The sequence below is a fragment of the Bipolaris sorokiniana genome, assembly GCF_000338995.1.
Source record: "Bipolaris sorokiniana ND90Pr unplaced genomic scaffold COCSAscaffold_2, whole genome shotgun sequence".
Taxonomy (NCBI): domain Eukaryota; kingdom Fungi; phylum Ascomycota; class Dothideomycetes; order Pleosporales; family Pleosporaceae; genus Bipolaris; species Bipolaris sorokiniana.
Window position 1 is genome coordinate 2,487,514 of NW_006911896.1, and position 25,311 is coordinate 2,512,824.

At 50.6% G+C, this 25,311-nt stretch overlaps 12 protein-coding genes across 12 annotated transcripts; 8 read left to right on the forward strand and 4 right to left on the reverse strand.

Moving 5' to 3' along the window:
• The first annotated feature begins 232 nt into the window (after nt 1–232).
• COCSADRAFT_276378 (uncharacterized protein) lies at nt 233–2,155 on the forward strand. Its single transcript, XM_007698091.1, has 2 exons — nt 233–723; nt 776–2,155. The coding sequence occupies exons 1-2, from the start codon at nt 319–321 to the stop codon at nt 2,033–2,035; spliced, it is 1,665 nt and encodes a 554-aa protein (XP_007696281.1). The 5' UTR covers nt 233–318; the 3' UTR covers nt 2,036–2,155.
• A 119-nt stretch (nt 2,156–2,274) lies between these two features.
• COCSADRAFT_80616 (uncharacterized protein) lies at nt 2,275–4,110 on the reverse strand (the record flags this gene model as incomplete). Its single annotated transcript, XM_007698092.1, has 4 exons — nt 2,275–2,390; nt 2,444–3,800; nt 3,852–4,018; nt 4,065–4,110. 4 exons carry the CDS (start codon nt 4,108–4,110, stop codon nt 2,275–2,277), a joined length of 1,686 nt encoding a protein of 561 aa, XP_007696282.1.
• A 236-nt stretch (nt 4,111–4,346) lies between these two features.
• COCSADRAFT_109652 (uncharacterized protein) lies at nt 4,347–5,440 on the forward strand. Its single transcript, XM_007698093.1, has 2 exons — nt 4,347–4,592; nt 4,644–5,440. The coding sequence occupies exons 1-2, from the start codon at nt 4,566–4,568 to the stop codon at nt 5,205–5,207; spliced, it is 591 nt and encodes a 196-aa protein (XP_007696283.1). The 5' UTR covers nt 4,347–4,565; the 3' UTR covers nt 5,208–5,440.
• Nucleotides 5,441–5,932: 492 nt separating this feature from the next.
• On the forward strand, nt 5,933–7,715 carry COCSADRAFT_134877 (uncharacterized protein). The gene is made up of 2 exons (XM_007698094.1): nt 5,933–6,303; nt 6,390–7,715. Exons 1-2 carry the CDS (start codon nt 6,111–6,113, stop codon nt 7,523–7,525), a joined length of 1,329 nt encoding a protein of 442 aa, XP_007696284.1. The 5' UTR covers nt 5,933–6,110; the 3' UTR covers nt 7,526–7,715.
• A 1,095-nt stretch (nt 7,716–8,810) lies between these two features.
• COCSADRAFT_350472 (uncharacterized protein) lies at nt 8,811–9,444 on the forward strand (the record flags this gene model as incomplete). Its single annotated transcript, XM_007698095.1, has 3 exons — nt 8,811–8,840; nt 9,026–9,231; nt 9,299–9,444. The coding sequence occupies 3 exons, from the start codon at nt 8,811–8,813 to the stop codon at nt 9,399–9,401; spliced, it is 339 nt and encodes a 112-aa protein (XP_007696285.1). The 3' UTR covers nt 9,402–9,444.
• Nucleotides 9,445–10,363: 919 nt separating this feature from the next.
• On the reverse strand, nt 10,364–11,062 carry COCSADRAFT_157163 (uncharacterized protein; the record flags this gene model as incomplete). The annotated part of the gene is made up of 1 exon (XM_007698096.1): nt 10,364–11,062. One exon carries the CDS (start codon nt 11,060–11,062, stop codon nt 10,364–10,366), a length of 699 nt encoding a protein of 232 aa, XP_007696286.1.
• Nucleotides 11,063–11,397: 335 nt separating this feature from the next.
• COCSADRAFT_109659 (uncharacterized protein) lies at nt 11,398–13,034 on the reverse strand. The gene is made up of 2 exons (XM_007698097.1): nt 12,795–13,034; nt 11,398–12,743 (listed from the first exon to the last, which is right to left on the reverse strand). The coding sequence occupies exons 1-2, from the start codon at nt 12,934–12,936 to the stop codon at nt 11,878–11,880; spliced, it is 1,008 nt and encodes a 335-aa protein (XP_007696287.1). The 5' UTR covers nt 12,937–13,034; the 3' UTR covers nt 11,398–11,877.
• Nucleotides 13,035–13,196: 162 nt separating this feature from the next.
• COCSADRAFT_196644 (uncharacterized protein) lies at nt 13,197–15,374 on the forward strand (the record flags this gene model as incomplete). The annotated part of the gene is made up of 2 exons (XM_007698098.1): nt 13,197–15,025; nt 15,080–15,374. One exon carries the CDS (start codon nt 13,197–13,199, stop codon nt 14,925–14,927), a length of 1,731 nt encoding a protein of 576 aa, XP_007696288.1. The 3' UTR covers nt 14,928–15,025; nt 15,080–15,374.
• A 279-nt stretch (nt 15,375–15,653) lies between these two features.
• On the forward strand, nt 15,654–17,407 carry COCSADRAFT_80971 (uncharacterized protein; the record flags this gene model as incomplete). The annotated part of the gene is made up of 4 exons (XM_007698099.1): nt 15,654–15,814; nt 15,933–16,919; nt 16,975–17,106; nt 17,176–17,407. The coding sequence occupies 4 exons, from the start codon at nt 15,654–15,656 to the stop codon at nt 17,405–17,407; spliced, it is 1,512 nt and encodes a 503-aa protein (XP_007696289.1).
• Nucleotides 17,408–19,764: 2,357 nt separating this feature from the next.
• On the forward strand, nt 19,765–21,587 carry COCSADRAFT_79652 (uncharacterized protein; the record flags this gene model as incomplete). Its single annotated transcript, XM_007698100.1, has 2 exons — nt 19,765–20,970; nt 21,030–21,587. The coding sequence occupies 2 exons, from the start codon at nt 19,765–19,767 to the stop codon at nt 21,585–21,587; spliced, it is 1,764 nt and encodes a 587-aa protein (XP_007696290.1).
• Nucleotides 21,588–22,062: 475 nt separating this feature from the next.
• On the reverse strand, nt 22,063–22,784 carry COCSADRAFT_167975 (uncharacterized protein; the record flags this gene model as incomplete). The annotated part of the gene is made up of 2 exons (XM_007698101.1): nt 22,063–22,395; nt 22,458–22,784. The coding sequence occupies 2 exons, from the start codon at nt 22,782–22,784 to the stop codon at nt 22,063–22,065; spliced, it is 660 nt and encodes a 219-aa protein (XP_007696291.1).
• A 937-nt stretch (nt 22,785–23,721) lies between these two features.
• On the forward strand, nt 23,722–25,212 carry COCSADRAFT_79754 (uncharacterized protein; the record flags this gene model as incomplete). The annotated part of the gene is made up of 2 exons (XM_007698102.1): nt 23,722–24,519; nt 24,571–25,212. The coding sequence occupies 2 exons, from the start codon at nt 23,722–23,724 to the stop codon at nt 25,210–25,212; spliced, it is 1,440 nt and encodes a 479-aa protein (XP_007696292.1).
• Nucleotides 25,213–25,311: the final 99 nt, after the last annotated feature.

The window sequence follows — 25,311 nt, forward strand, 5'->3', positions numbered from 1 at the left end:
TACCGGGTGGCGCCCATCATCATATCGTCGACGTCTGCGAACGCCCTTCGCCCATCAAACGCCCTTGCACGGCTGTGTGCCCAGACTATTTCATTTGATCCGCGCCGTGCTGAAATACAGGCCCTTGGTACACTCGTGCTGCTAGGTTCCCGACATACATACACTACTTATGTAAGCCACTGCGTACATCCTGTACTGCTACCGCACACACCCGCCCGCCGTATCCACCGTAACCTCAAGTCCCGTGACCACGTGCGACTTCGGATATCCCGTATCTAACCGCTACCCACCACGCCCTGGCGGCCAACTAAGTACAACATGGATCCTAATAACGTACCTACAAACACCGAGGCCGAGTTGGAATCTTTCCGTCGGAAATGGAGGGAAGAGGTCACCGCCCGCTCAAAGGCCCAGGCGCCCGCTGCATCCTCGAGCAAGCCCCGTCCAACCAAGGCCAATCCAACACAGGCTCAGTCTCACGCCCACTCCCACGCTCGTAAATTGAGTCTAGAGGGCGGCGACGAGGTTCAATCTTACATATACCGTAATCTTGACGACAAGCAGCATGGCCGGAGACTGGATGAAACCCCCGCTGAGACCGCTGCCGCTCTTGCAAAAGGCAAAGAACCTACCTCTGCCCTGGAGCATTATGAGAAGGCTGTAGAAAAGGAGAGTCAGGGCAATCTGGGTGAAAGCGTAGATTTGTATAGAAAGGCTTTTAAGGTGGGTTGCACTTTTATTGTTGCGTTTCAAGTTCTCAGCTGACTCTGTGCAGCTCGACTCTAGAGTACAGGATGCATACAAAGCAAAACATTATCCACCATCCTACTTCAAGAAGCTTCAAGCACAACATATACCTACTGCTTCATCTTCATCAACAGCTCCAGCACCGGTACCGGCATCGAAACCACAGGACCCAAACCCCTCCAATGCATCGGTCACGGTACCAAACACCGCCCACCATTCCCTCCATGGCCTTTCCTCTTCTCTGCAGACCCTAATCAGCGGATACTCACAAACTTCTATTCTCGGCGAGCCTCCACCAACAGATCTCAGTCCTGCACCACCGTGTCCCATCATCAGCATTCCCGAGGAAATAGTCGTCGAGATTCTCGAGCAGCTCGCCGTGCAGGATCTCGCCTCATTTGTCCGCCTATCCCAAGTATGCAAACGGCTCGCCTACTTGGTACTGACCGAAGACCGAGTCTGGAAACGTCTAGCCCTAGGTGACGAGTACGGCTTCGGAGGCATGCACTACACCTATACCTGTGGCATTGACGGCAAACCGCTCGAAGACGAGGAAGGCATCATCTTGGGCACCGCAAACCTTAGTCTCTCAGACTCCGACGACCCAGACCAATTAACTTCGGAACCAGCCCCCTCTCCTGCAGCGCTAACCCAACTCCTGGTTCCCTCACCCTACCCCAGTTACCGCACGTTGTTCCGCCAGCGACCCCGCATCCGTTTCAACGGGTGCTACATCAGCACAGTGAACTACGCACGCCCCGGCCAAGCCCAACCCACAACCTCAACCTGGAACTCGCCCATCCACATCGTCACCTACTTCCGCTACCTACGCTTCCTCCGCGACGGAACTTGCATCTCCCTGCTGACTACCTCGGAACCCCCAGATGTAGTACCCTACCTGTACATTGAGCACCTGCACAAAAGCCATCATAATCTCCCCACCGCCCCGATGAAAGACGCCGTCCTCGGCCGCTGGCGCCTCAGCGGCCCGGAAATCTCTTTGCCGCCTGGCGAAGAGGGTCTAGACGTGGAGACGGAAAAGGAAGGAACTTTGCATATTGAGACACCAGGTGCAACACCCAAATACATATATAGAAAGGCCCTCACCGTCGGTAGTGCGGGCAAGAACGCAAAGATCAACAGACTTGTCTGGCAGGGCTACTGGAGCTACAACCGCTTGACGGATGATTGGGCAGAGTTTGGCCTGAAGAATGATCGCGCCTATTATTTCAGTAGAGTCAAGAGCTATGGCATGAGCTGGGATGAAAGGGGCATCAAGCTCCATTAGTAGACACTGGCTGCCTCTTTTTGCATTGCACTGCATGGGATATAATAGACAAGGAGTGTAATAACACCAGCGGGCATCTCGCATTAGAACAAGCTCTTGGTGGATTTCATCATGTAGATTTTGTCATCTTGTCGTCGTCGTCTTTGGGCATTATTCATAGACAGCCGGGCTTCACAAATCGCACACCTTCAGCATTCCTCTATCCTGGTATACATTGTCTCCCTGTCCCCTTCAACTCTTTACCGTCGGGGCATGCCACGGCCACGGCCGCGACCACCCCCACCGAGCGCCCTTTGTGCCGCACCGGGCGGAAGTGGCTTGTTGGGTGCTTGTGCCTGCTGTGATTCTTGGTTCTCTGTATACCCGTTAGTGTCCGCTTCTCTCTAACTCAATACTCGAATATCTTACTAATTGTCTCGTCAACGCTCAGAATCAGGCAGGCTGCCTCCGTCGCTGCCTGTAGAGCATTGATCTTGACCAGGCTCGGCTCCCACACAAATCTCTCCATGTTGTTCGCTATGCTCTCAGTAGTGAAGTCAACACCGGCCCAGAGGTTACCCTTCTTGTGCTCCACACGTAGTCGGTTGAGAATATCAGTCGCATCCACACCGGCATTGTCGCACAGTTGTCGGGGAATAACTTCCAGAGCCTTTGCGAATGCCTTGATAATCGGTTGCTGCTTGTGGGGAATATTGCTGTCGGCATAGTTGTGGAGGTAGGAAGAAATCTCCATCTCGACTGCACCTCCTCCAGCAACAATGTTGTGGTTCTTGATTGCACGTTTGACAATCATGATGGCATCGTGCAAACTTCGCTCAACCTCGGCGATGAATTGTTCTGCTCCACCACGGAGCACCAGTGTGCAAGTCTTGGCCTCGGGACAGCCTTCAAAGAAGTTGAAGCGCTCACCACCAATTTGTCGCTCTTCAAACAGTTCACAGCTTCCAAGGTGCTTGCTCTGGATGTCGGAGCAAGTCGACTGGATGCTGGCGCCTGTTGCTCTGCATACACGGTCAAGGTCGTCGGCCGATACTCGTCCAGCACAGAAGATGTCGCGGTCCGCAAAATACTGTGTTGCCAAATCACCAATTGGCAGCTTGCTCAGAACGACCTTGGCGCCCGTCTTGTAAAGTGCCTCCATCTTGTTGTAGATAATTTGCCATTCCGCATCCACAATCGCCTGGTATTCCGAGACCTGCTCCACCCGTACCTCTGCGTTGTCCTTTTCGCTCTTCAGCTCGAGTTCGACGTTCAGACATACGATCTTGGGTTGCGTGAATTTCTTCGGTTGCTGCTCGAAGCCGGCATACGAGAAGGTCTTCTTGAATGCGACACCGTTGACAAAGAGGGAATCCTGGAGAGCACCACCAGTAATCTTCTTGATTCCAATGAGCTTCTCATTTAGCTCCTCTTGGTCGAGCGAGAGCACTGCGTCCACGACCATCTTTGTGAAGAAGTCGGCGTTCCTGTGGATGAGCTTGCTGCTCATGGCGGTAGCAGCAAGCTTCTGGAGTGTATCCCGTTGGTTGCCCTCGGCTGTGTCCACGGCGATTTCCATGATTTTGTTGACAGCGAGATGTGACGCTCTCCGCAGACCCTTCATGATAATCTGGCTGCTGACTCCCTGCTCAACAAAGTCCTTGATCTCCTTCATAATTTCTCCTGCCAGCACAACGACTGATGTGGTACCATCGCCAACTTCGGCGTCTTGCGATCGTGCAATGTCGGTGAGGACGCGGGCAGCGGGGTGAACGATGTCGAGGAGCTGTATACTGTTAGGTCAGGCTCTAGCATTGGGCTTACATTGCTTGTCTACCTTCATGACTGTGGCACCATCGTTGGTGATTGTTTGCCGGCCATTCTCGTCAACCATGAGCAGGTCACCACCATAGGGACCCAAAGTGCCCTTGATTGTTGCCTGTACAGCAAGACAGGCATTGATGTTTGAAATAACCTGCCCCCGGCCCTGCGATTGATCGGTACCTGCAATTGTTAGCGACACATGTATGAAAAGTTTACAGGCACCCACCCTCCCGCAGCACCACAATAGTGGGTGTCTGGCCGCCAAAAGACATGTTGACGGAAGCGAAAAACACAAAAACTCAAAGGGGATTTGTAGAAGACTTTGCAAGGGGAACAAAGCTGGCGGTAGAATGTGAGGGGTACGGTCAAGCTATGCGCACCTGTATCTTGTTCCCCGCAGACGCGTCCCATGAATTTTCCCAGGGCACGTCTCTTTTTGCCAAGACAACCGGACCGTGCGTAGCCTGGCTTCCACTGCCTACCTCCAGCCTTCTACTGCCCTTCCATGCATTGTACCACAATTACGCCGTCACCTGTCTCCAAGGCCCCCGCTACCGTGTTGTATCGTCGTTACAGTGTACGCACTCTTGCTGCCCTGATCCATAGTGACATTATCAACGGCCCCTCGTGACCTCGTGACCGCTATTTCGATTGATGAGTGCGATCTGAACTGCCTTTGTCTCCCCTGCTCCTGGGAGCATTGTTTGTGAGCATCAGTAGTACCAATATGCCATCCAAGACATCTGCCAAAAAGGTCTGATCGTGTTGTAGATGCACATTTTAGTCGTACTAACGCGGTGTACAGATGGCGCCTACACCGACATCCACAGACGATATCCGCCTACGGCGCATGGCACGTCCTTCAAAAGAGTCTGTAGAAAAGCAATTATCTATACCAGAGACCATTTCGCCTTTGGATAACTATCCTCCATTGCTCCGCATTCCATCCGAAATCCGGAGAGAGATTTTCAGATATGTCTTGCCATCGTCAAACAAACGTTTCATCTTGTACACCGATTGCGACTCGAGGTCCATAAGCCGGAAATGGAATAAGATCTGCCGTCCCCATCCCGACCCACACCTGACTCTCGACGTCTTACGAACAAACCGACTTATTTACCACGAATGCCTCTCAGTACTCTATTCCGAGAACCAATTCCATTTTTATGCATTCAACTATTTGCCTGTTTTGGACTTTATACGCCATCTGAGTCCCGAGGCAAAGAACCAGGTGCGCAACGTGCGACTCACACCTTTGACGGATAAGCAAGATGACCCACCGGCATCACACGATGTCTTCTGTACTGTCATACACGATTCATTACCCGGGCTCAGCCAACTTCAAGCCGACCCGGTGGTCTTCTTCTAGGAGACTGGCTACTGTTCGTTCTTCAGGCCACACTTCTTCTTCTCTTCCTCTATCCGAGTATATAGACGGGCAGATGCGCATCAGTGTTGGGTACACGTGTAGCGCATCTACGAACTTGCCCACGAATTGATCTTTACATGGCGATTATCTTCGCCTCCAAAATTTGTGCGTCATTTACCACATGTTATGCCCAATTGTCTCAAACTTTCCGATGTTCAATTCCTGCATATTAGGAAACATGGCTTATGGTTTGTAATAATGCAGTTACGAGGGTACTATGACACAACAGCTAGTTAGTGATATTTTGTATTAGTCATCGCTTTCATGATGCTGTGTGGCAGACAATTCGGTTTGTTGAACACCTGTAGTAAGCGGGCCGATAGTAAAGTACTTGCGCCACTATCAACCCTATCTTCCGATCCGCATTCATCATCAACCAGCCTCAGGATTTGTGTGGCGATCCGAATGAGGTGCCAAGTTCTGATATCCTGTAGCTGCGCATATCGCATGCGTCTCAGCATGGGAACCTTTATTATTAATACTGAACAATCGGTGTTCGACACCGCTTCGGAGTACTCGGCCTGCATATCTTATTCCGACACCGGTCCCAGACCATGAGAACGTATTGGCTTTCCACGCTGACATACCGGTCACATCAACGTCACCCCGCTTCTTGAGTACGGGAACAAATTACTCTTTCGGTACTAAGCTCAGCCAGTCCACTAGCTATCTTGCAAAGAGCGTGATTGCAAGTTCCGACGAAGCTCATTGTAGAAATCTACTTAATGCAACAATATTGGGAAGATTTGTAATATGCCACTGGATAGTATTTAGAGGACTCTTCTTCCTGACAAAAGCTTTTTGTATCACAACTTCTAACACACTAGACTAACACGCCTTAATATGGCCACAAGATCCGAAACGGCATCTGTGCCTCCAGCTGCGACCGCGGATGACTCGTCTGGGATAGAGCTCGAGCCAAGTTCACGATGGAACGAATTGTCAGGAAACGAGCATGTGCTGCCACAAGCTGATGGTGGTAAAGACGCTTGGCTGTTCTTAGCAGCGGCATTTGCAATCGAAATTATGGTCTGGGGTAAGTTATCTTGAAGACAAGGATACCACCGTCTGTCGTGCACTGGTAGTCATAGTTTAACATGGAATCTCAGTAACACTATCTAGGCTTTCCCTGGTCATATGGCATCTTTCAAGAATACTATAGCACATCTAAAAACTTCTCTGGTGCTTCCGGTATCCCGGCTGTCGGCACTTCCGCGATGGGTATCCTTTACATGTCTTTGCCCTTCACCTTTGGATCCTTGATACGGTGGCCACACTACAAGAGAATAATAATGATTTGTGGACTATTTCTCATGTGCATCTCACTCGGATTAAGCTCATTGTGCACCACCATACCGCAACTCATCGTCACCCAAGGCATCCTTTACGGTATCGGCGGAGCAGTAGCATACAGCCCCACCATTACCTTTCTCGACGAATGGTTCGTAAGGAGGAAAGGCCTGGCATTCGGTATAATGTGGTCCGGTACAGGACTGGGGGGCGTAGTTGTTCCTCTGCTATTACAATGGCTCCTAAATCGATACGGCTTTCGGACTGCACTACGTGTATGGGCAATTGCGCTCTTTACAATTACCCTTCCTTTGACATACTTCCTCAAACCGCGTCTCCCTGTTCCCACAAACAGCCGCACAAAGATCACCCTTACGTTCTTGTCAAGCAAGTCCTTCTGGATCCTTCAGTCTGGCAACGTTATGCAAGCTCTCGGCTTCTTCATACCTTCCATCTACCTACCGACTTACACCAAGGCTCTGGGATTCGACAATACCGTGTCTACAGTACCTGTCATTCTTATCAATGTCGCTGCTGTTATCGGTTCAATCACTATGGGAACAATTGTAGATCGCACACATGTCACAACCGCCATTCTCATCTCCACTGTCGGTGCCGTCGTATCTGTATTCCTGATTTGGGGGTTTAGCACTTCGTTGCCGCCTTTACTCATCTTCTGCTTCATGTATGGACTGTTTGCGGGGAGTTTCACCAATACTTGGCCGGGAATCATGAGGACTGTGCAGCAAAATACTGGACAAATGGAAAGCTCCATGGTGTTTTCATTCCTGTCGCTAGGGCGAGGTATCGGGAATATGGTCAGCGGCCCAGTTAGTGAGGCGTTGATGAAAGTAGGCAACGTTGGTGGGTTTGGCCTGTATGGGACACAGTATGGAAGTCTGGTCATTTGGACTGGGATCAGTGCTACCCTCGGTGGGGTGAGCATCATTGGGCGAAGGATTAGATAGTTGTGAAGAGCGTCATGCTTGTTCGAACAACTGACTTTATGTAGCGGGAGCGAGTTGAACTTTTGGAGGCATGGACATTACAGTGATGATGTTTTGACTTTATGTTTTTCGTTAGTAGTAGTGTCCATAAGCTGATACATTGTCTGTTATCAAAATTATCGTAGGTATCATTTCTAAGCTATGGAACGACATCTGATTTTGCGACCTTTTGGAACATGTGATGAAAGCTCGAGGGTTGAAAAGACTAGCAAAAAGGCAGTCAAGGAAGCGGGTTGTCAGTATCGTAAACGTAAATCAAGGGTGGGCGAACAGCCGAAGAGGATTGATGAAACAACATACACGAATATACATACGAACACATACAGTGTACAAGGTTTTGTCTGGGAGCCTGGGTGGAGCAACAACATTCACTGTCAAAATCGCGGTGTGGTCATCCATGACTTCTAGTTTATCGGAGAGACAGCTTCACAGCATAATTTTGGCTGGTTACTCGCCACAACAGGCATAATTCAATGCTACGCGCGATATCTGTCGTGTATGAAGGGGCTGTATGGAGAAGGTAGACTTCTACGCGCGTGGAGCTCAACTATGGGTCCTTCACATACCAGAGGACGTGCCTGGTCTTCCGTATGATCCTGGAAAACGCGCATGTAAGAGTGAAAGGGCTGGTCTAAATTTAGTCACCGCAAAACAAGCTTTCTCGGTATGACCAACAGAACGTCACTACCAAGGACTGCGATCAGTCCGGGGTCAAATTTTAGGAACCCTATATTGACTCTCTTCATTGTAGGGATCTGGATAAGGGCGGAATGATATATTAAGCCTTTCCAGCAACAGAGTCGTTGGTGGCAGAAAGTCAAAGTAACGGTCTCGTCATAGTTCCTATTTTCTGACCGATAGTACTTAAGGAAGAGATGGCCCGTTTATCATGACACGAGATGGAAAAGCAACCCTAAAATATTCGCGGGAGGTGGCCACGAATGTTGTCGACTGCGACCAAGTTGCCTGGCATGATAATCCACGTTGCATAAAAGTACTACACCTAACAAACATACTCTCAAGACTGGTTAGCTTCGATTACTATACCGTTTCCTGTTGAGCGAGGCACGCAGGGGCGAAACGTACGGAAGTAGCTTGCGCGGTACTTACCTGTGCCGGAAACTAGGTATAGCTCAATACATGTCAGCTACGTAGATAAATCTCGGCATCGGCAGGTACCACCAAATGCAACCTTACGTGAGGCTACCGGGAGTACAAGACTTTGCCGTGCAAACGCCGAGAATAAATGATTGCTTATTCCACTTGTCATGGGAGGGTATGGGAAGCAGAATCTATAAGAAGAGCAGTCCATCGTCCTCCGAGAAAGTCACCACACTGCAGCATCTCCGACCATCTAATCATCGAAGTCCGGCCAGGTTCAATACTTTCGTTCGCCAAACCCAAACTATCAACATGAAGCTCATTACTGTCACTCTCTCTGCCGGCCTTGCCTCTGCCTAGCAAGTCATCACCCTCTTCAATGCTCTTTATAGCGTGATCAACGACCAAGCATTGTACCAAATCAGCATCGACCAACCCACCGTCGTCAGCTGCGCTGCCAAAGAATGGGCCATCGGCGACTGGTTCCCCTGCTCCGACGCGTCCTGGTCTCTCCAGATTAACGACAAGCAGGGGGTTTCTATCAAGATCAACCACATCGTAGACGGGTAAGATACTCCCCCTCAGCCCAACTCTCACAGCTTGCTTTGTGTAGTGACTCTGGTCTTTGTCTAGTGTAACATACTGCGGCGATGCTACCATTCAGTTCACTGGCGCCATTCCTGTTTACCAAATCCAGGATGGCAACATTACTGTTACTCTCGAGCCAGTCGACTAAGGGAATTTTTTTCTTTGGGGAAGAAAATTTAGATGGAGATGCGGTTTCCATGCACAAAATGATGCATCGATAGTGCATAGCCAAGGGACCATGAAACATGTATTGTGTATAACATAACAAGAATGAAGAAACCATGTAGAACATGATATCGACTTCATGTGTTCGTGATGACCAGAATCTTGGTGGACTCTGCCTTGAAATCTTAACATATGCGTGTGTGCGGTGAAGTTGCCTTATATTCTAAGTACAATGCTGGATAGACTATTTCATTTCATGAGCCTACTTACTGGAATGAAAGATCTCTTTACCGTAAATTTGACACATACATTATACTGATAGTATTTAAGTTGGAAGAAAGCTTATTATAATACATTGAGTCTCAACCATCCGACCACAACACGCACTACGCAGAATGACATAAAGAATGCACCGTCATTCTACGACAAACCCTCGAAACTGAAACTAGCAGACACGTGAGAGGAGTGGACAAGTACACTTAGACCTTCTAAACAAGAAGTATCAGTATCATTCGAATTCGATTCCTTGAAAACGACCATTAACACGATGGGTGGACAATCTAGCCAATCATTCCATTCTAATCATCCACCATTCAGCACCGCGACTTCATGTCGTGAGAACTAGAAACCTCCCCGTGGTCGTTTACTTTTCAATTGGCAAGTTGAGTTGACCCTTACTGGTATTGCATGCCAGATGGGTAAGGTACTATGGATGTGATGTTTCCTAGCCAGAGAGGTGCTGTCGTGGAAAATCTTTGAAAATTTCTTACGTACATGTCCGTCCATGCCTGGGATTACCAAGAAATATGTCGATATTGAATTGATGGTGGCCAGAATCTGCAAATAAAAGTGCATCGACAGCGAGAGTTATGAAACTGCGCGGCAAATGATCTGGCGGCTCCAAGTATAAAGTCTTCCGCATTCTCATTCATATATCCATCCCTTTTAGGCCTTTCGTTTACGGAGCCCTTCTCTTCTCGGCCCCCGGTCGGTGCTTGGTTTTTTCACCCGATCACTTTTGCCGGGCGTAGTTTTCCGATTCGCTTTGGCTGTGGTGCTACTACCTGGGCGACGGCCAGTGGCGAGTGTTTGGACTACAGCATCTATTCGTTTTGACCGCCCCGTCTGCGTCCCTGTCTCTATTCTTAACAGGGTTGGGAATTGCTCGCTCTTGCTCATGCTCTCCCAAACTGTTTTAGCAGCTGGCACCTTTGCGAGCGCAATCTTGAAACCCTCAGGTACCACAATTGTGGCGGGGCCTGCATATGCGCGGTCCCATCTCCCGTCGGCCTTTGCAGCATCGACCGCAGCCAGCCCTGCAGGTCGCATGCGGCCCTCTTCGATGAGGCGCGCTACCGTGCCTACATTCTTCTTGGACCAGATACTCTTTGCGCGACGAGGTGTATAGCGAATCTTCCACCAAGTATCGTCGATGGAGTTTGCACGGCCATCGATCCAGCCATAGCATAGCGCAACCTCGACAGCTTCAGCTGCGGTAATAGAGGGTATGCCAGAGCTCTTTTTGGCAAGTTTTACGAAAATGCCTGAAGCGGTCGTATGCTCGCGGTCGAGAAATACATTGAAGTCAGCTGATGTAGCGAAGGCCTGTGTAGGGAATTCAGAGTCTTGGGATTGAGTGGTCATGGCTGTGAGAGGGTGCGCGTAGATGTGGAGGTGCACCAAGGGAGCGCATGCAAGCCGTCGCTGTTTGCAGGTCAGGGTTATTGGAGGAATCACAAAGTTCACTCTTTTTGGTAGTAGAAACATGCACAACTTTGTGTTGGAAAACCAAATAGGTGTGAGTGCGGAGACATTGTTTTAAAGGAGGCCAAGGTTGCGGTGGAAGAAGGTGTCGGGCGCCGTATCACGTGAACGCGTTACTAACATGTGAACATCATCCTACAAGGACCCCCGATAGATAGCCACGGTTTGGAGAGAGACACCATTGTGTCAGTTTCCACCAACTCTAATACATCAGTCTCACAATAAAAAAATACAAGTCTGCTCCTTTCCTAGTTTTGAGAATTAGATCGGATGTGTCCAAAATCATATTGTTCACGCCAGTAACTTTGCTGAAGCGAGACTGAGCTTCCCAACTACCTCGTTCCAAGTATACAACTAGACAACACACGCTATCACTAGTTTTTTTTGGAGCCGTCATGGCTTGCAAAACAGGGCTGAAGAGTTGTTCACCTTTCGTGTGTATTGCTCACACTCTTGCCGAAGACACGATATTCACTCCTGGGCACTTGGGCACACAAAGGCGAGGAATGGAGTTCAACCCACAAAAACGAAGGAGAGACATAGGTGTCGTGAAGCTGCCATGCTCGTCCATGGAGAGTCGGATCGAGGCATACGCATGACCAAAGATAGATTTAGCTCTATTTCGAAGAGCAAATACCTAAACGCCGGTCGCTATGCAAGTGGCCTGTTTGAGATGTCCCAGGAGGTTGACCATATCAGACAATGAAGTCTTTTTCGTCTTTCCTTGGCCCCAAACCTCTCTTTACACCATCTTTCAATAGGTCCCAATTCACACCATCCAATCTCCGTCCACGAGTAGCTACATCAGAAGCGACATCTGCCAGCTTGCCTGTAGAGATTCTGCGCATCATCACTAAATCTTGGGCGTTCGGAAATGTCCGCCCCCTGCCCTCAGTGAGAAATCTCTCAATGAACTCCTCTTCTTCCTCACTAAAAGGCAGACTGACCAGCTCGTAGGCCTTGGCGTCTCGTGTGTACACATCATGTTCTGAACGATCTGCCCACGCATTGTGGTCCAGCGTCTCCTCGATAAGGATCTCGAGAAGTGGCTTCTGCTCGAATTCGGGTCTGTTGTGGATCCAATCGTACATATCGGTGACATTACGACCAGCAAGATACTTTGCAAATTCGACTCGTGTCTTTTCATCCTCCAGCGGTGGCTTGACACAGTTGTAATATGCAAGTGCCAGTACGTCGTCTTTGGGACCACCTCCCATACCCAGACTGCTCAACTTATCTCCCCCAGTTAACAGAGTGTGCATAATCTCGTCTGGAAATGTCGGTATTATGCTCGGATGCGTCAAGTGCCCAACCGCGGTTGAGAACTGGAGGTGATCGAGAAACCACAGCCCTTCAACAAACGTCCAGAACCGTTTTTCGAGATGCACTTCCTTAGCGAATGCTTCAGAAAGTTCTGTTGTGTCATGATGTTGCGGCGACAAGTCTTTGAGCAAATAGAAGACGAGGCAATGTTTGTTATGTAGTGTTGTCTCGGCGGAGACGATGCGTTGATGGAGATCCTGGAGTTGTTGCGGGGATTTGGGCGGGTACAGCTTGCTTCCTATATTATCTGGTCAGCTTTTACTCAGCGTAAGTTTGTGTCGAGCTTTACCTTTGATCTGGAGGAGGACTAGCAACCGCTCGAAGTATGTGCGCCCGCCAAGGGCAGTTCGATATGACTGAATCTCTTGTACGAGGCCCTCATTGTAGTTGAGGCCACGATAGACAGCGTCAAAATCTTCAACGTCAAGCATTTCTGCGGTTGGGCTAGAGTCCGGGCAGGTTTGCTTCGCGCCGGGGTTGGTGGTGGACGTGTTGTCGTCGGCGCACACAAGGTCCAGGGCACGCGTTGTCACGTGAATGTTGCCTTGGCGTCCAGAGCACGAATACCAGCCAGTGCACACCACTGTATCTTCAGACATCATCTATTCTGATCATGGAATCATTCCATCACTTGGCACACCAAAAAAATTGTAGCACGATATGATACGCGACTTTCAAATCGACACACGCAATGAACGTCGAGGATAGACCGCGACATCGCCAGCGACTGCGTATCGCATGTGATTCGTGTCGAGAGCGCAAAAGAAAATGTGATGGAGGACGACCTTGTAATATGTGCCTCGGTTATGGTTACGACTGCTCCTATCGTTCAACACCGCACGGCCGGCAATCTCAAAGACGCGCAGTCCGGCCCCGGAGCATAGTGGTACAGGAAGCAAGCCCAACACCTGCTGCAGGGACGTCATCATTACACTTAGATGGTCACCAGCCAGTCCAGCCGACCCAGCAACTTCAACAACAAGTCTTAGGGAATCATGAACAGCAAGAATTAGGCAATGACCACCAGCACTCACCCGTATACCTGCGATCGGTCGAGAGCAACTCTGGAGCGGCTTTTGCAAGCCTGCTTACGATGACACTCGAATCATCTGATCAGAGTGCTTCTCCAATACGAATGCTCGCATGGAACTTGTTTCTCGGAGAAAGACAAGGAGCGATGCCGGTACAGCAAGAGGCACTTACAGACATACTATCAGAACTAGAGATGCGGCATCTAGCTAGCATCTACTTTGAAAAGTTTCACCCATGTTATAGCTTCATTGACAAGGACATGCTGCTCCAGAGTATATCCAACAATTGGAGCCAGCAAAAACCACACAATGCGCTGGAAGCCCTTTTGAGTGGTGTCGGCGCCCTCGCACTTCTGTTTTCGAACACTCAAGACGTGGAAACTGAATCGAGACTCGCTTCACTTGCTAAACGTCTGCTGGACCCATCATGTGCTGATCCTCCATCACTATATAGTGCTACTGCGTGGGTGCTTCGCACTGCATACTTACGGGTTACAGCAAAGCCAGAAGAGGCATGGTTAGCAAGCTGTAGCGCTCTCCACATCATTGATGCTGCAGGACTGATGAACCGTACTAGCAGGAGTAGTGCCTTCATCACATCTCAAGACCCAGTCAGTATCCATCTTCGGAAAAGGGTGATTGGTGTAGCACAACACCTGAACATATGGATGTCATATGACCTAGGTCGGAGTCGTGTGTCTCTGCCTAACTCTGACAATACCCCACCGAGTCCGCAAGCTGGAGAATACACAGTGGAGTTGCTGGATCTCCTGCCATACTCACAGGATCTGGACCCAACTAACGAACTAAGTGTGGACCAGCTTGTTAAAGCATTGGTGAACGTCTTGGAGCGAACACATACCGAACCACCATCTGTGCTGGCACAGTGCAACTTGATGCTATGCATCCATCGTAGGCTTCATGCCTCGAAGCTCGAGATATCCGAGAACCTCATGGCCAAGGTTCTTGGTTTGATTCAAAAAAGTATCCAGGCCGTTCGATCCAATATTGCAGCACACCTTCCTTGGCACCACGTAGCCAACATCCCGTTTCAGGCAGTGTGCACACTTCTCGTTATCGATACAGCACAGTCTTTTGCACTCTTGTCTGAAGCTTTGGCTTGCGTCATCGCCGTGAATGAAGCATATCCAACTGAAGCGACGCGAGAAGCTTCTGTTACTGCATGTACCCTGCTCCGGCTGCACCGAAGGCGAAGGGAAGCAGAGATCAAGAAGCATTCTGACATGCTGGGCCTATACCCTTCTGTAGATTTTGTCTTGCAGGAGAACCATGGCGATCCTCTGAGCAGCGACTCTCTGCAAGAATTTTCTTGGTTCAATGAGTTTTTAGCTAATTCGGATCTAGCATCAGGTCTTGATCCGTTCATATAAGCACTATAGCGATCGTGAACTCAAAAAAGTACGGTTCAGAGATTCTATATCACATTTCTAAATCTTAGCGGACCGATTCAAGGTTAGTTTCTCGTTCAACACCAAGAATTATGCTCATTCGATCCGCGGCGGAAATAGTCTTTGTGCGGTTCCCGCCAACTATCCTCCATATCCGCAATACCCGCTTTGCCTTACGATCCACAACTGTGAAATCCAACATGCAGGGGAGCATGTGCAGGGATGTCACTGTAATATTTCTACAAGCTTATCTTACAGACTCTCCTATCAAAAACGCCTAGCTCCATTATGAAATTTGCAATGTTTCCTGAATGGATATCCTATTGGTATCTGCTCCATGTACAGTCCTACCTTCGATTAACACTTGATTGGGAATTTTGCCAATACCACGTATTAATCCATCACCAAATAGACTTTGTTCAAATCTCCTTGAAACTGAAGAGAATCTGTTTGATAAAAATAAAAAAAGGCGGAATAAGATATACAAAGTGCGGCTATTGCGGGCAGTGCGGAACTACCAGTGATGAGAAAACCGTACTTTTGTCCTCACTCTTGCCTGAACATCACTTTGCATACATAGTTTGGAAGAATAAAGGGATTAAAGAACCCTCTTGTCTCGTCTGCTATCACACTCCAAACAAAAAAACAATAGCTTCACTTCTCGATCAAGGACAACCACCGCTCGCAGAGATGCATCAACATCCCAGCATGACACCCTGCGACCCCAACGAGATATATCACGCCCGCAACGAGGAAAAGCCACAAGCGGAACAAGAGATTTCGGGTGGTGCACAGATTCCGAATCATGCAGTCACATTCGACTCGCCGCACGATGACCAGAACCCACAGGACTGGGCGTCATGGAAAAAGTTACGTATCCGCACCCAATCAGCCTGTAGTCAGAAGATCAAAGGACAAGAAAATAGAAAAGAAAAACCCCAAAGAATACCGGAAATATTTCAGCTAACAAGATGGCCAGCTGAACAGACTCGTCATCTCCACAACCGCATGCACGGGAACCTTGATCGCAAGTTTCAACAGCGCAATTTACAACGCAGCTGCCGCATCCAGCAGCACTGAGTTCAATGTGGGAAATAGAGTCACAGCACTAGGAACCAGCCTCTTTGTACTAGGCTTCGCATCAGGCCCCGTGATCTGGGCTCCAGGGTCTGAGATGCTTGGGCGTCGCTGGCCACTTGTACTCGGCGTGTTCGGATCCTGCGTGTTTACGTTTGGAAGCGGCATGGCAGAGAATGTGCAGACGCTCATTGTGTGCCGGTTCTTTGCGGGCTTGTTTGGTGCAAGCCCTCTGTGCGTTGTTCCTGCTGTGCTGGCAGATTTGTATAACAACACGTATCGGGGTGTGGCGATATCGATGTATGCGCTGACGGTGTTTGGGGGTCCGTTTCTTGCACCCATCGTTGGCGATTTCATCGTTGCAAGTCACTTAGGGTGGCGCTGGACGCTATATCTTCCTGCTATTCTGGGGCTTGCAAATTCCTTGTTCCTATTGCTATTGTTCCGAGAGACTTTTGCCCCATTGGTACTGGTGCAGAAGGCGCAGCTATTGCGGTGGCAGACTGGTGACTGGAAGATATATGCTGAACAAGAGAGACTGAAGCTAGATGTCCACGCCGTGGTGAAAAAATACCTTACTCGGCCGCTTTGCATGCTAGCGACAGAGCCCATCATCCTCTTGGTATCCACGTATATGTCGTTCATATATGGATTGGTTTATGCGCTTCTAGGGGCATATCCATATGTATTTCAGCATGTCCATGGGATGCAGACCGGAGTACGAACTTTGCCATTTCTCGGATTACTCATGGGTGTGGTTTTAGCTCTTATCTTTATCCTTGGTCAACACAGGTCGTATTGTCGCAAGCTGGAGGCAAACAATGGAAAGACAATACCAGAGTGGCGGCTTGGACCTGCTATCCTGGGAGCTGTTGTGTTCACCGTTGGTCTATTCTCGTAAGTCTTGTGCGTAACCGTTGACATGAAAAAAAGGCTGATGGTTCTGCTCCAGGTTTGCTTGGACAGGCTTTACGAATGCTGTCCATTGGATGGCGCCAACTGCAGCCGGGGTATTTATTGGGTTTGGAGTGCTCTGCATCTTTTTGCCTTGCTTCAATTATCTCGTTGATGCTTTTCTGCCTCTGTAAGTAATGTTCCAGTCCTCGAGCGCGCCCTTGCCAATCACGTTGGCTAATATGTCAACTCAAACTAGAGCAGCTTCCGCAGTTGCAGCCAACATTATGCTCCGTTCAGCTGTTGCAGCTGGTTTCCCTTTGTTCTCTACTCAGATGTTTGAAAATCTCGGAATCCAGTGGGCAGGGATGCTTCTCGCCTGTCTCGCCACGATCATGATACCAATCCCGATAGTTTTCCGAGCATATGGACCGACCTTGAGAGCAAAGAGCAAGATCCTGGTGGAAGCCGCTAGTGAAGTGATGGTATGAAAATCAAAAAGCTAAAGGAACAGTATATCCGACAAGCGGATGATATGTTCGCCGCGACGTAAAGGGGAAGAATGCACTAAGAGGCTTTACACGATGAGGGAGATGCAAAAGTTCGAAAGCGAAGAATATGCATACAACAATAAAATACGACATTGTATCCATGCGTCGGAAGAATGAGGAAAGCTCCACAGAAATACGAGTTGAATCTTGAGATTGTCCTGCAGCATCTTTGGCTCAAGAAGATTGCAAAACTAGTCGCGATCGATCGAATGGGCATAATATCTGACATTGCTTGGTGTTGCAGGATTTTGAATCCGCTATCCGATTTTCGTCCGTTAGTGATGAGCAGCCCAGACTCATAAACAAAACAAATATTTGCTCACCGTCTACGCGGAGCATGTGGAGGCCAGACCCCAGCACATAGCGGTCAGATGTGCATGACGTAATGGCATGGATTAATGTGAGCCTCGCATGTGTCATCTGTTGGGAGAAGCGTATAATCCTTACAGATGTTGGTTGCAAAACTAAGCACTTTCATAAAAGTCGCAAAGCAGATGGCATGATATGGACGAGGAGGGGAGCGCGGGGATTCGTGACATTACGGAGGGTTGGCAAAGGAACTCGGATGTCCGTAATTGCCGGTCCCGAAAGACGAGGGTGCTTAGGCCATACTACTATGTAGTACATACATGTGCGAAGAGAGGTTGAGGACTAGGCGTCGGCTATCATGGAGACTGGAGGTCAGACAATGTCCGGATTGTGGACAAAGTAGGTAAAGTCGATATGCGAGTATTTCAGGTGGAGTCTGGCACCACCTCACTTCACATATTGCACATGTCGCATCGAGCGATCGGTAGCCGTCTGCGCTACAACCACTAACCAACACGGCGAGCACTAGGCAGCAAAACGCAGGCCCATTCGTTCTGCTCTGATGAGTCAAAGCCAAGCTGCAGGGCTGAGGGGCTGAGTGGCTGAGTGGATGGATGGATGGATGGATGGATAGGGTGGCTGCTCACGCTTGGTGTCTGATATTAGTAATGCCTATGTCGACCAAAGCATGCAACCGTCAACCGCGTGGACAAGATGGCCAAAAGCCAGAACCCTAGCTCTACACCTACTACCAAAACAGGTCTGGGTTGTGTATATAGACCATGGACTATATATGGTAGAAACCGATGACATTTACATCTGGGTGCAAGTCGGCTAAGTTACATCACGGTGAGCTTCAGCGTCCGTCAGGGCGGAAGCGGGCGGATGGCGACAACTCCACGAGCACCGAAGCCAGCGCGTATGTACAGTGCCTGGTCGCCTGACCGCGCCTTGCCAAGTGCGAGCAAAGCTTATGAGGAATAGAGGTGTGACACGTGATGCTAATCCATGCCAGCACCAATGGTTTCTTGAACGCCTGAGGCTCGGACAAAGTCTGGAGTTAGTAGATGGTGATTTGAAATTTACACACCACCGCGGGTACTAAGAGAAAAAAATTAGTAGCCATGATCTCACAGGTGGTCCAGGCGGATAAAACGTATTAGCTTCCGACGTACCCTGCACGGGCCGAGCATCACGGTACTGCACATGTGTAGTGTACATAGATGAACATCCGATGCAAAGAATGCCAGGCAAAGAGCGGATGATCGATACGGATGGTGAGAGGGACCCAAGCCAACCCAAGTGGCTGGACCACCCTTCTGACCTGCCTGTTGTCGCAGCCACGCCATGGCATGATGCACCAAGTGCTGGTGCAGCAAAGGATAGCGCTGCGTCTTAGGACTCGCCATTTGAGCGTCTGGCAGGGCAAAGACTCGGCCGTAGGATTGGATTGGGTGGCGTACAGCATAAAGAGAAGGGCCCTTGGCCTTACATAGTCGTTAGCGGTGGCTGATGGCTGATGAGCGATGGGACGGTGGTGGGAGGCGGGTGGGGAGCACGGCTGGTCTGTGCGTGTCCAGACCCACCTTGGGCAAGACAACTGCACTCGGCCATGTGGACGTCACAACTGGCAAAAGACGCGATGCAATGCGATCGGAATATTCTCGACGCTGACAAACTTACGTAGCCATGACCTGCTCCAATTCGCAGTTCCGCAACTTCCGGCCCAAATAGTATACATACATGCAAGGCGTACCCCTTCCAGTGGTGCTAGCCAGTTGGCCGCACACCAGTACTTGATACTACCTTTTCCGTTTGCTTTTTCCCTTGGATTCACCTTGCATCCTCTTGCTTCTTTGGCTGCGCATGCCTACGGGCTACAATCTCGCTGTATAACCGAATCGCATAGTTTCCACTATTCCTTTCCACTCGCGCTTTCGCAGCGGATTCTTCTCAAGAGTACACCATTCCTACTGAATACACTCATCATGAGGGGCCGCGGGGTCATCGCGATAGCTACTGCGGCATTGCTACTAGAGCTTGTGCCGCTGGCAGTCGCCCATGGTGTCGACAAAGCAATGGATATGAATGCGCATGATATGCCCAAAGCGCAACCTCAACAAGCCGGCTTCGGAGGCTACTGGAGTCTTTCTGAACATGCTTCGCTCATGTATTGGCACATTGGGCTCGAAGTGTTGGCCTGGGTCGTCGTCTTGCCAATAGCCGTCATGTTCAGTATCGCGCATTCGCGCTTTACTCTGCCATCGCAATTAATCTTCCTTGCTACCAATGCACTTGCGCTTGTGCTTGGCCTCGTCTACAACCACAAGACACCAGAAATGTATGCAGGAAACGCGCACAGCAAGGCGGGATGGGCCATTATGTGGATTGCTTCGGCATGGGTGTTTTTGGCTCTGGTCCAGGTCTATGCTGGCATGCACAACAAGGAGTCGGCCGAGGATCAATTCAAACACTCCATAACGGCTGCAAATATGCTCAGATACCAGCGTGTGCAGGACGAGGAGCTCTCGGATTCATCAAGATGGTCGGGCGATTCTGGCCAAGGTACCGAACGAAACTCGGCTTCGCTATACGACCCATCCCCATCACCCAGCGTCGAGTCCGAAGTCCAGCAGTTTATCGGCCAAACCCACAATGATGCGCATGGCGACGACTCTGGTGAAAATGATAATGAAAAACACGGTCTCCTACACGACACGCCCGTAGACCGCTTCTTGGCTCGCAATGTGGCCCGCTTTGCTGTAGGCCGTACACTGAAAGCGATCCGATTCTTCTATGTCCTGGTTGAGCGTACCATCTTGATCCAAGGTTTCGTGGCGATTGTCAGTGGTGCTGTCGTTTATGGAGGCATCGGACGAGGAGGTGCCGTCTTCAACGTTCTTGCGCACACGGTCAAAGGAGGAATCTTCTTCGTGTACGGTTTCCTCACACTTGGCCGGTGGATGGGCGCATTCGCAGACTTTGGATGGGCGTGGAACGTCAAGCCGCCCAAGGAGGTTGTTGGTCGTTGGCGAGCCGTGCTACCGTCGGCGGAGTTTACCGAATCCTTCGTCATCTTTCTCTACGGTTGTACCAATGTTTTCCTCGAGCATCTGGCTGCGTGGGGCGACGCATGGACTGCGCAGGATTTAGAGCACGTCTCCATCTCGGTCATGTTCTTTGGTGGTGGTTTGGTAAGTGGCTTGCCACGGCTCCTTCACTCTAGCGCGGCATTAGCTAATCTCCTTCCTAGTTGGGAATGTGCATCGAGTCGAGCAAGATGCGCGATCTCCTCAACAGCGGCGTTGCGGCCTCGCAGGCTGCCTCTGTAGAGCACGAGGCATGGCAGCAGCCACGCCAGTACCGCTTCTCTATGAACCCTCTGCCGGCATTGATCATCATGCTGCTCGGCAAGATGATGAGCTCTCACCACCAGGACTCGATGATTTCGACCATGATACACAGCCAATGGGGGTCCATGTTTATGGGCTTCGCACTTGCACGTACGCTCACCTACATCACTCTGTACATTTCGCCGCCAACATCTTTCCTTCCATCCCGGCCACCAACCGAGATTGTGACTGCATTCTGTCTCATCTCAGGCGGCATCACTTTTATGGTCAGCAACAAGGATACCGTTGCAGCTCTCGAATCATACAACCTGGATGCCATGTTCATCTTCACAATCGTCATGGGACTGACCGCGCTTCTCATGGCTTGGACCACAGTTGTCATAGCCATCAAGGGCTGGGCCCTGCGCAAGGAGAGCAGCAGTCAATGGTCCAAGGGCCATACTGGTGCCTTGGCTTGATTGCTTGCTTGCTAGCCAGCTAGTATCAGCCTCGAGCACGCTGGCTTACTCTGATAGACACGCATCTTGGAAGCTGTACTTTTCTTTTGATACCCCACTTGTTCCCTTGTTCACGACCCGGATGTTTCTTTTTTTGGTTTCATGATATTGCTGCAGTATACTCCCTTCGCCCAAGGATGGCGACAGCCTGAACAGCTGCAATCAAACCCTTGTTTGTTGCAATGATGGCAGTGGTAATGGGAAGGCCGTGGAGGGACGGGTTCCTTCGGCAGCAAGTGGTTCATAATGATCATCAATATTGGATAACTGACACATGTTCTTGGTACTGATGACGGCGAGTGCTCTGGGAGGCACATGGGGTAGAGTAATTACGAACAATTAAGCTTGGTTTATCTCATCGATTTTCATGGACTGTGTAGTACTCATCTGGGTATCAAATGTAAAGCCGTCAAATTGCAAGAACCTTGCACGTTCTTTACCGAACTCCTCGCCCCCGCCCGGCAATGCCTCTTGCGATGGCTGTACCGCCTCTTGTGCCCCTTGTGGTGCCGCCGCGGGTAGGGATACCGCCGCGCCCGCCAGCGCGTGGTATGCCTCCCCTGCCTCTTGGTAGGCCTGATGTTTTGGCTGCCGGCGTAGGCGTTTGAGGCTTGAATGGAGTCTTGCTGTTTGGAGGGTTGTCAACGAAGGATGTGTCGGTGGTCAAAAAAGTCGCCTCCATGTCCTCTGGCCCCTGCGAGCGGCTCAAGTTGGCAGCCCCGCCATCGGGCTGGTTCTGTGGCCGCTTGAAGGACTCGTGGATTGGGGCCTGGAGATGGTTGTTAGTAGCCGTGGTACCATGCTTCTGCTTTAAGACGCGGTCTGACGCACCTCTGGGAAATCGACGCAGAAGGCGTTCATGTTCATGCCGTAGAGAAAAGCGGCAAAGCTCTCGGAGAAGCGGGCCAAGCTCTCGTGCATCAATTGCAGCTGCACGAAGTTTTGCTCGAGGTCTGCCATGGCGTCGCTCAGCTCTGCAAAGCCATCCTGGAGGCCTTCTAGCGCATTGTCGGAAGCAGAGGCGGCGCGGCCGCGCTGGGAAGAGTCGCGTAGGGAGGAGCGCGAAGAAGGGCGAAGGGGCGTCGTGGGGCGGGAGCGAGGGGACTTGCTACGGGTGCGCCGGTAGGAGGGGGTTGTTGTGGGTGTTGTGGACGCCATGGAAGGTTGGGTGGTGTCGGTCGTGTTGGTATTGGTTTTGTTGTTCTTGTTGTGGCTGCTGGCTGAGGGGCAGGGCGCTGGAGTACTACTTAATGGCACACGAATGCGAGGGGCTGCTTCTGCTCAGCTCTGGAGGCCAAGGGTGCGCTCATGGAGTGCAGACTGGCTGTATTCACTTGTATACCCACATGCCTATGTGCCTACATATCTCTGTGTGTACAAGATACCCAGGGCCGCCCGCCCCCACGCACTAGGACACATGCATCGATGATGGCATTGCCCGAGTCGATAGTACTGATAATGTGCATTCTCGCCGTATGCCTATCCCATCCCATCCTGTGTATGTACGCACATGCGTACTTCCCTACATATGCCCCTCGCACGCGCAGAGGTCAACCATCTAGCCAGAGACGCTCCTTTCAGGCGGCCCGCCGTCTCGCCTGTCTTCCCCCCGCATTGCTTGTCCGTGTCTGCTCCGCCATAAGGCGCGAGGGCACTGCTGCGCTGCCCGACCCGGCAACACCGCCCGACGTCACCCTAGTGGGCACAAGTCCCGCTCACCTTGAGCCTCAGCAAAGTGACATTCATGTTGCGTCGCGCACAGCCCCAGCGACGACTATTGCAGACCTCTTTCATAAAGCTTCGACCCTCTGCCAATCCTCTCCACCACCACCACGCCCCCTTCTTCGCCTCCTATAGCCCCGCCCGCCCAGTCACACGGGCATATATAACAACACATCATCGCCGGCACTACACGGCACATACACCACACAAGAACAGCGGGTTCGACCTCTGGACAGTAGCAGTAGTCGCAGGTCTCGCCATTGGCGGCGCTCTTCTTGTGCCTTTTGTACCAAGCTCCTCAGGGGCAGAGACCGCAAAAGCCCCTCGCTCGACCCAGTCCGCTGCCTACGACTTTGCAGACTCGTATCTAGTCATGGCGCCAAACACCCCAGCCGGCCGACCGGGCACCCTAACACCCGACCAGGAAAAGAAGCTGCGCGAGCTTTGGAGGATCGTGTTAAAGATTTTTGGCGTCGAGGTGGGGTCGGACGAAACAAACGGGACAGCCGCACCGGCCGACGAGGAAGTGCTGTCGCCTACAGCAGACGGGAAGAAGGACAAAAAGAAGAGCCGTTTGCATGTCTTCAAGAGAGGCAAGGGCGACAAAAATGCAGACGACAAATCGTCGACTGTCTCGGAAGCGTCGACTCCTACTACTACAGACCTAAGCAAATTATCCATATCTGCCGACGATGACAAGTTTGGCCAGACTGCAGAGTTCAAGGCCGCCATAGCAAACATTCCCCCAGAGGAGCTCCGGAAAACCTTTTGGAGCATGGTCAAACATGACCATCCCGATGCGCTCCTCCTTCGCTTCTTGCGCGCCAGGAAATGGGACGTCGAGAAGGCGCTGGTCATGATGATCTCAACAATGCAGTGGAGGCTGAATGAAATGCATGTCGACGACGACATCATGAAGAACGGTGAGCTCGCCGCTCTCGAAACCACGACGGTCGACGCAAAGGAGAAGAAGAATGCAGACGATTTCCTGGCGCAACTGCGCATGGGTAAGAGCTATTTGCACGGGCTGGATGGTGAGGGACGGCCAATGTGCTTTGTTCGCGCAAGATTACACAAGGCTGGGGAGCAGACTGAAGAAAGTCTGGAAAGGTTCACCGTCTACTTGATCGAGACGGCGCGCATGCTGCTGAGGCCGCCGATTGATACAGCTGTATGTTGAAGTGATGATGAGACAGTAAAGTGTTTAGACTGACGCCTACAGACTATCGTTTTCGACATGACCGACTTTTCCATGGCCAACATGGACTACACACCTGTCAAGTTTATGATCAAATGTTTTGAAGCAAACTACCCTGAATCTCTTGGAACGGTCTTGGTCTATCGCGCACCCTGGGTGTTCAACGCAGTCTGGGCTGTGCTCAAGGGATGGTTAGACCCTGTTGTTGCCGGCAAAGTACACTTTGTAAAGAATGTACAAGACTTCAGCACCTTTGTGCCCAAGTCGCAGATTCCGACCGAGTTGGGCGGAGACGAAAAGTGGGAGTACAAATACCCAGAGCCTGTACCTGGTGAGAATGACAAGATGAAGGAGGAAGGACCGAAGCAAGAACTGCAAAAGGAGAGGCAGGACATTGTAAACAAGTACGAGGCTACAATAGTTGAATGGGTTCGTGTAGGTGACGGCGCGTCGCTGGAAGAGAAGAGAAAAGAAAGAGACGTGCTGGCAGAGCAGCTGAGGCAGAACTACTGGAAGTTGGATCCGTATGTTCGAGCGCGTTCACTGTACGACCGCCTGAAAGTGATACAAGACGGAGGCAAACTCGACTTTTACAGCAAGGCGGCCGAGCCTGCTGTCAGCACACCCACTAAAGCTGGCGAGACGAGCGCCGACGACGTTGACTAGGACTTGAAGGCTCTGGTGCTTGGGTGACGGTGGTACTTTGAACTCTCAACACCCAGGCCAACGGTTCGAGGCAGTAGAATAAACGAACCGTTATTTTTC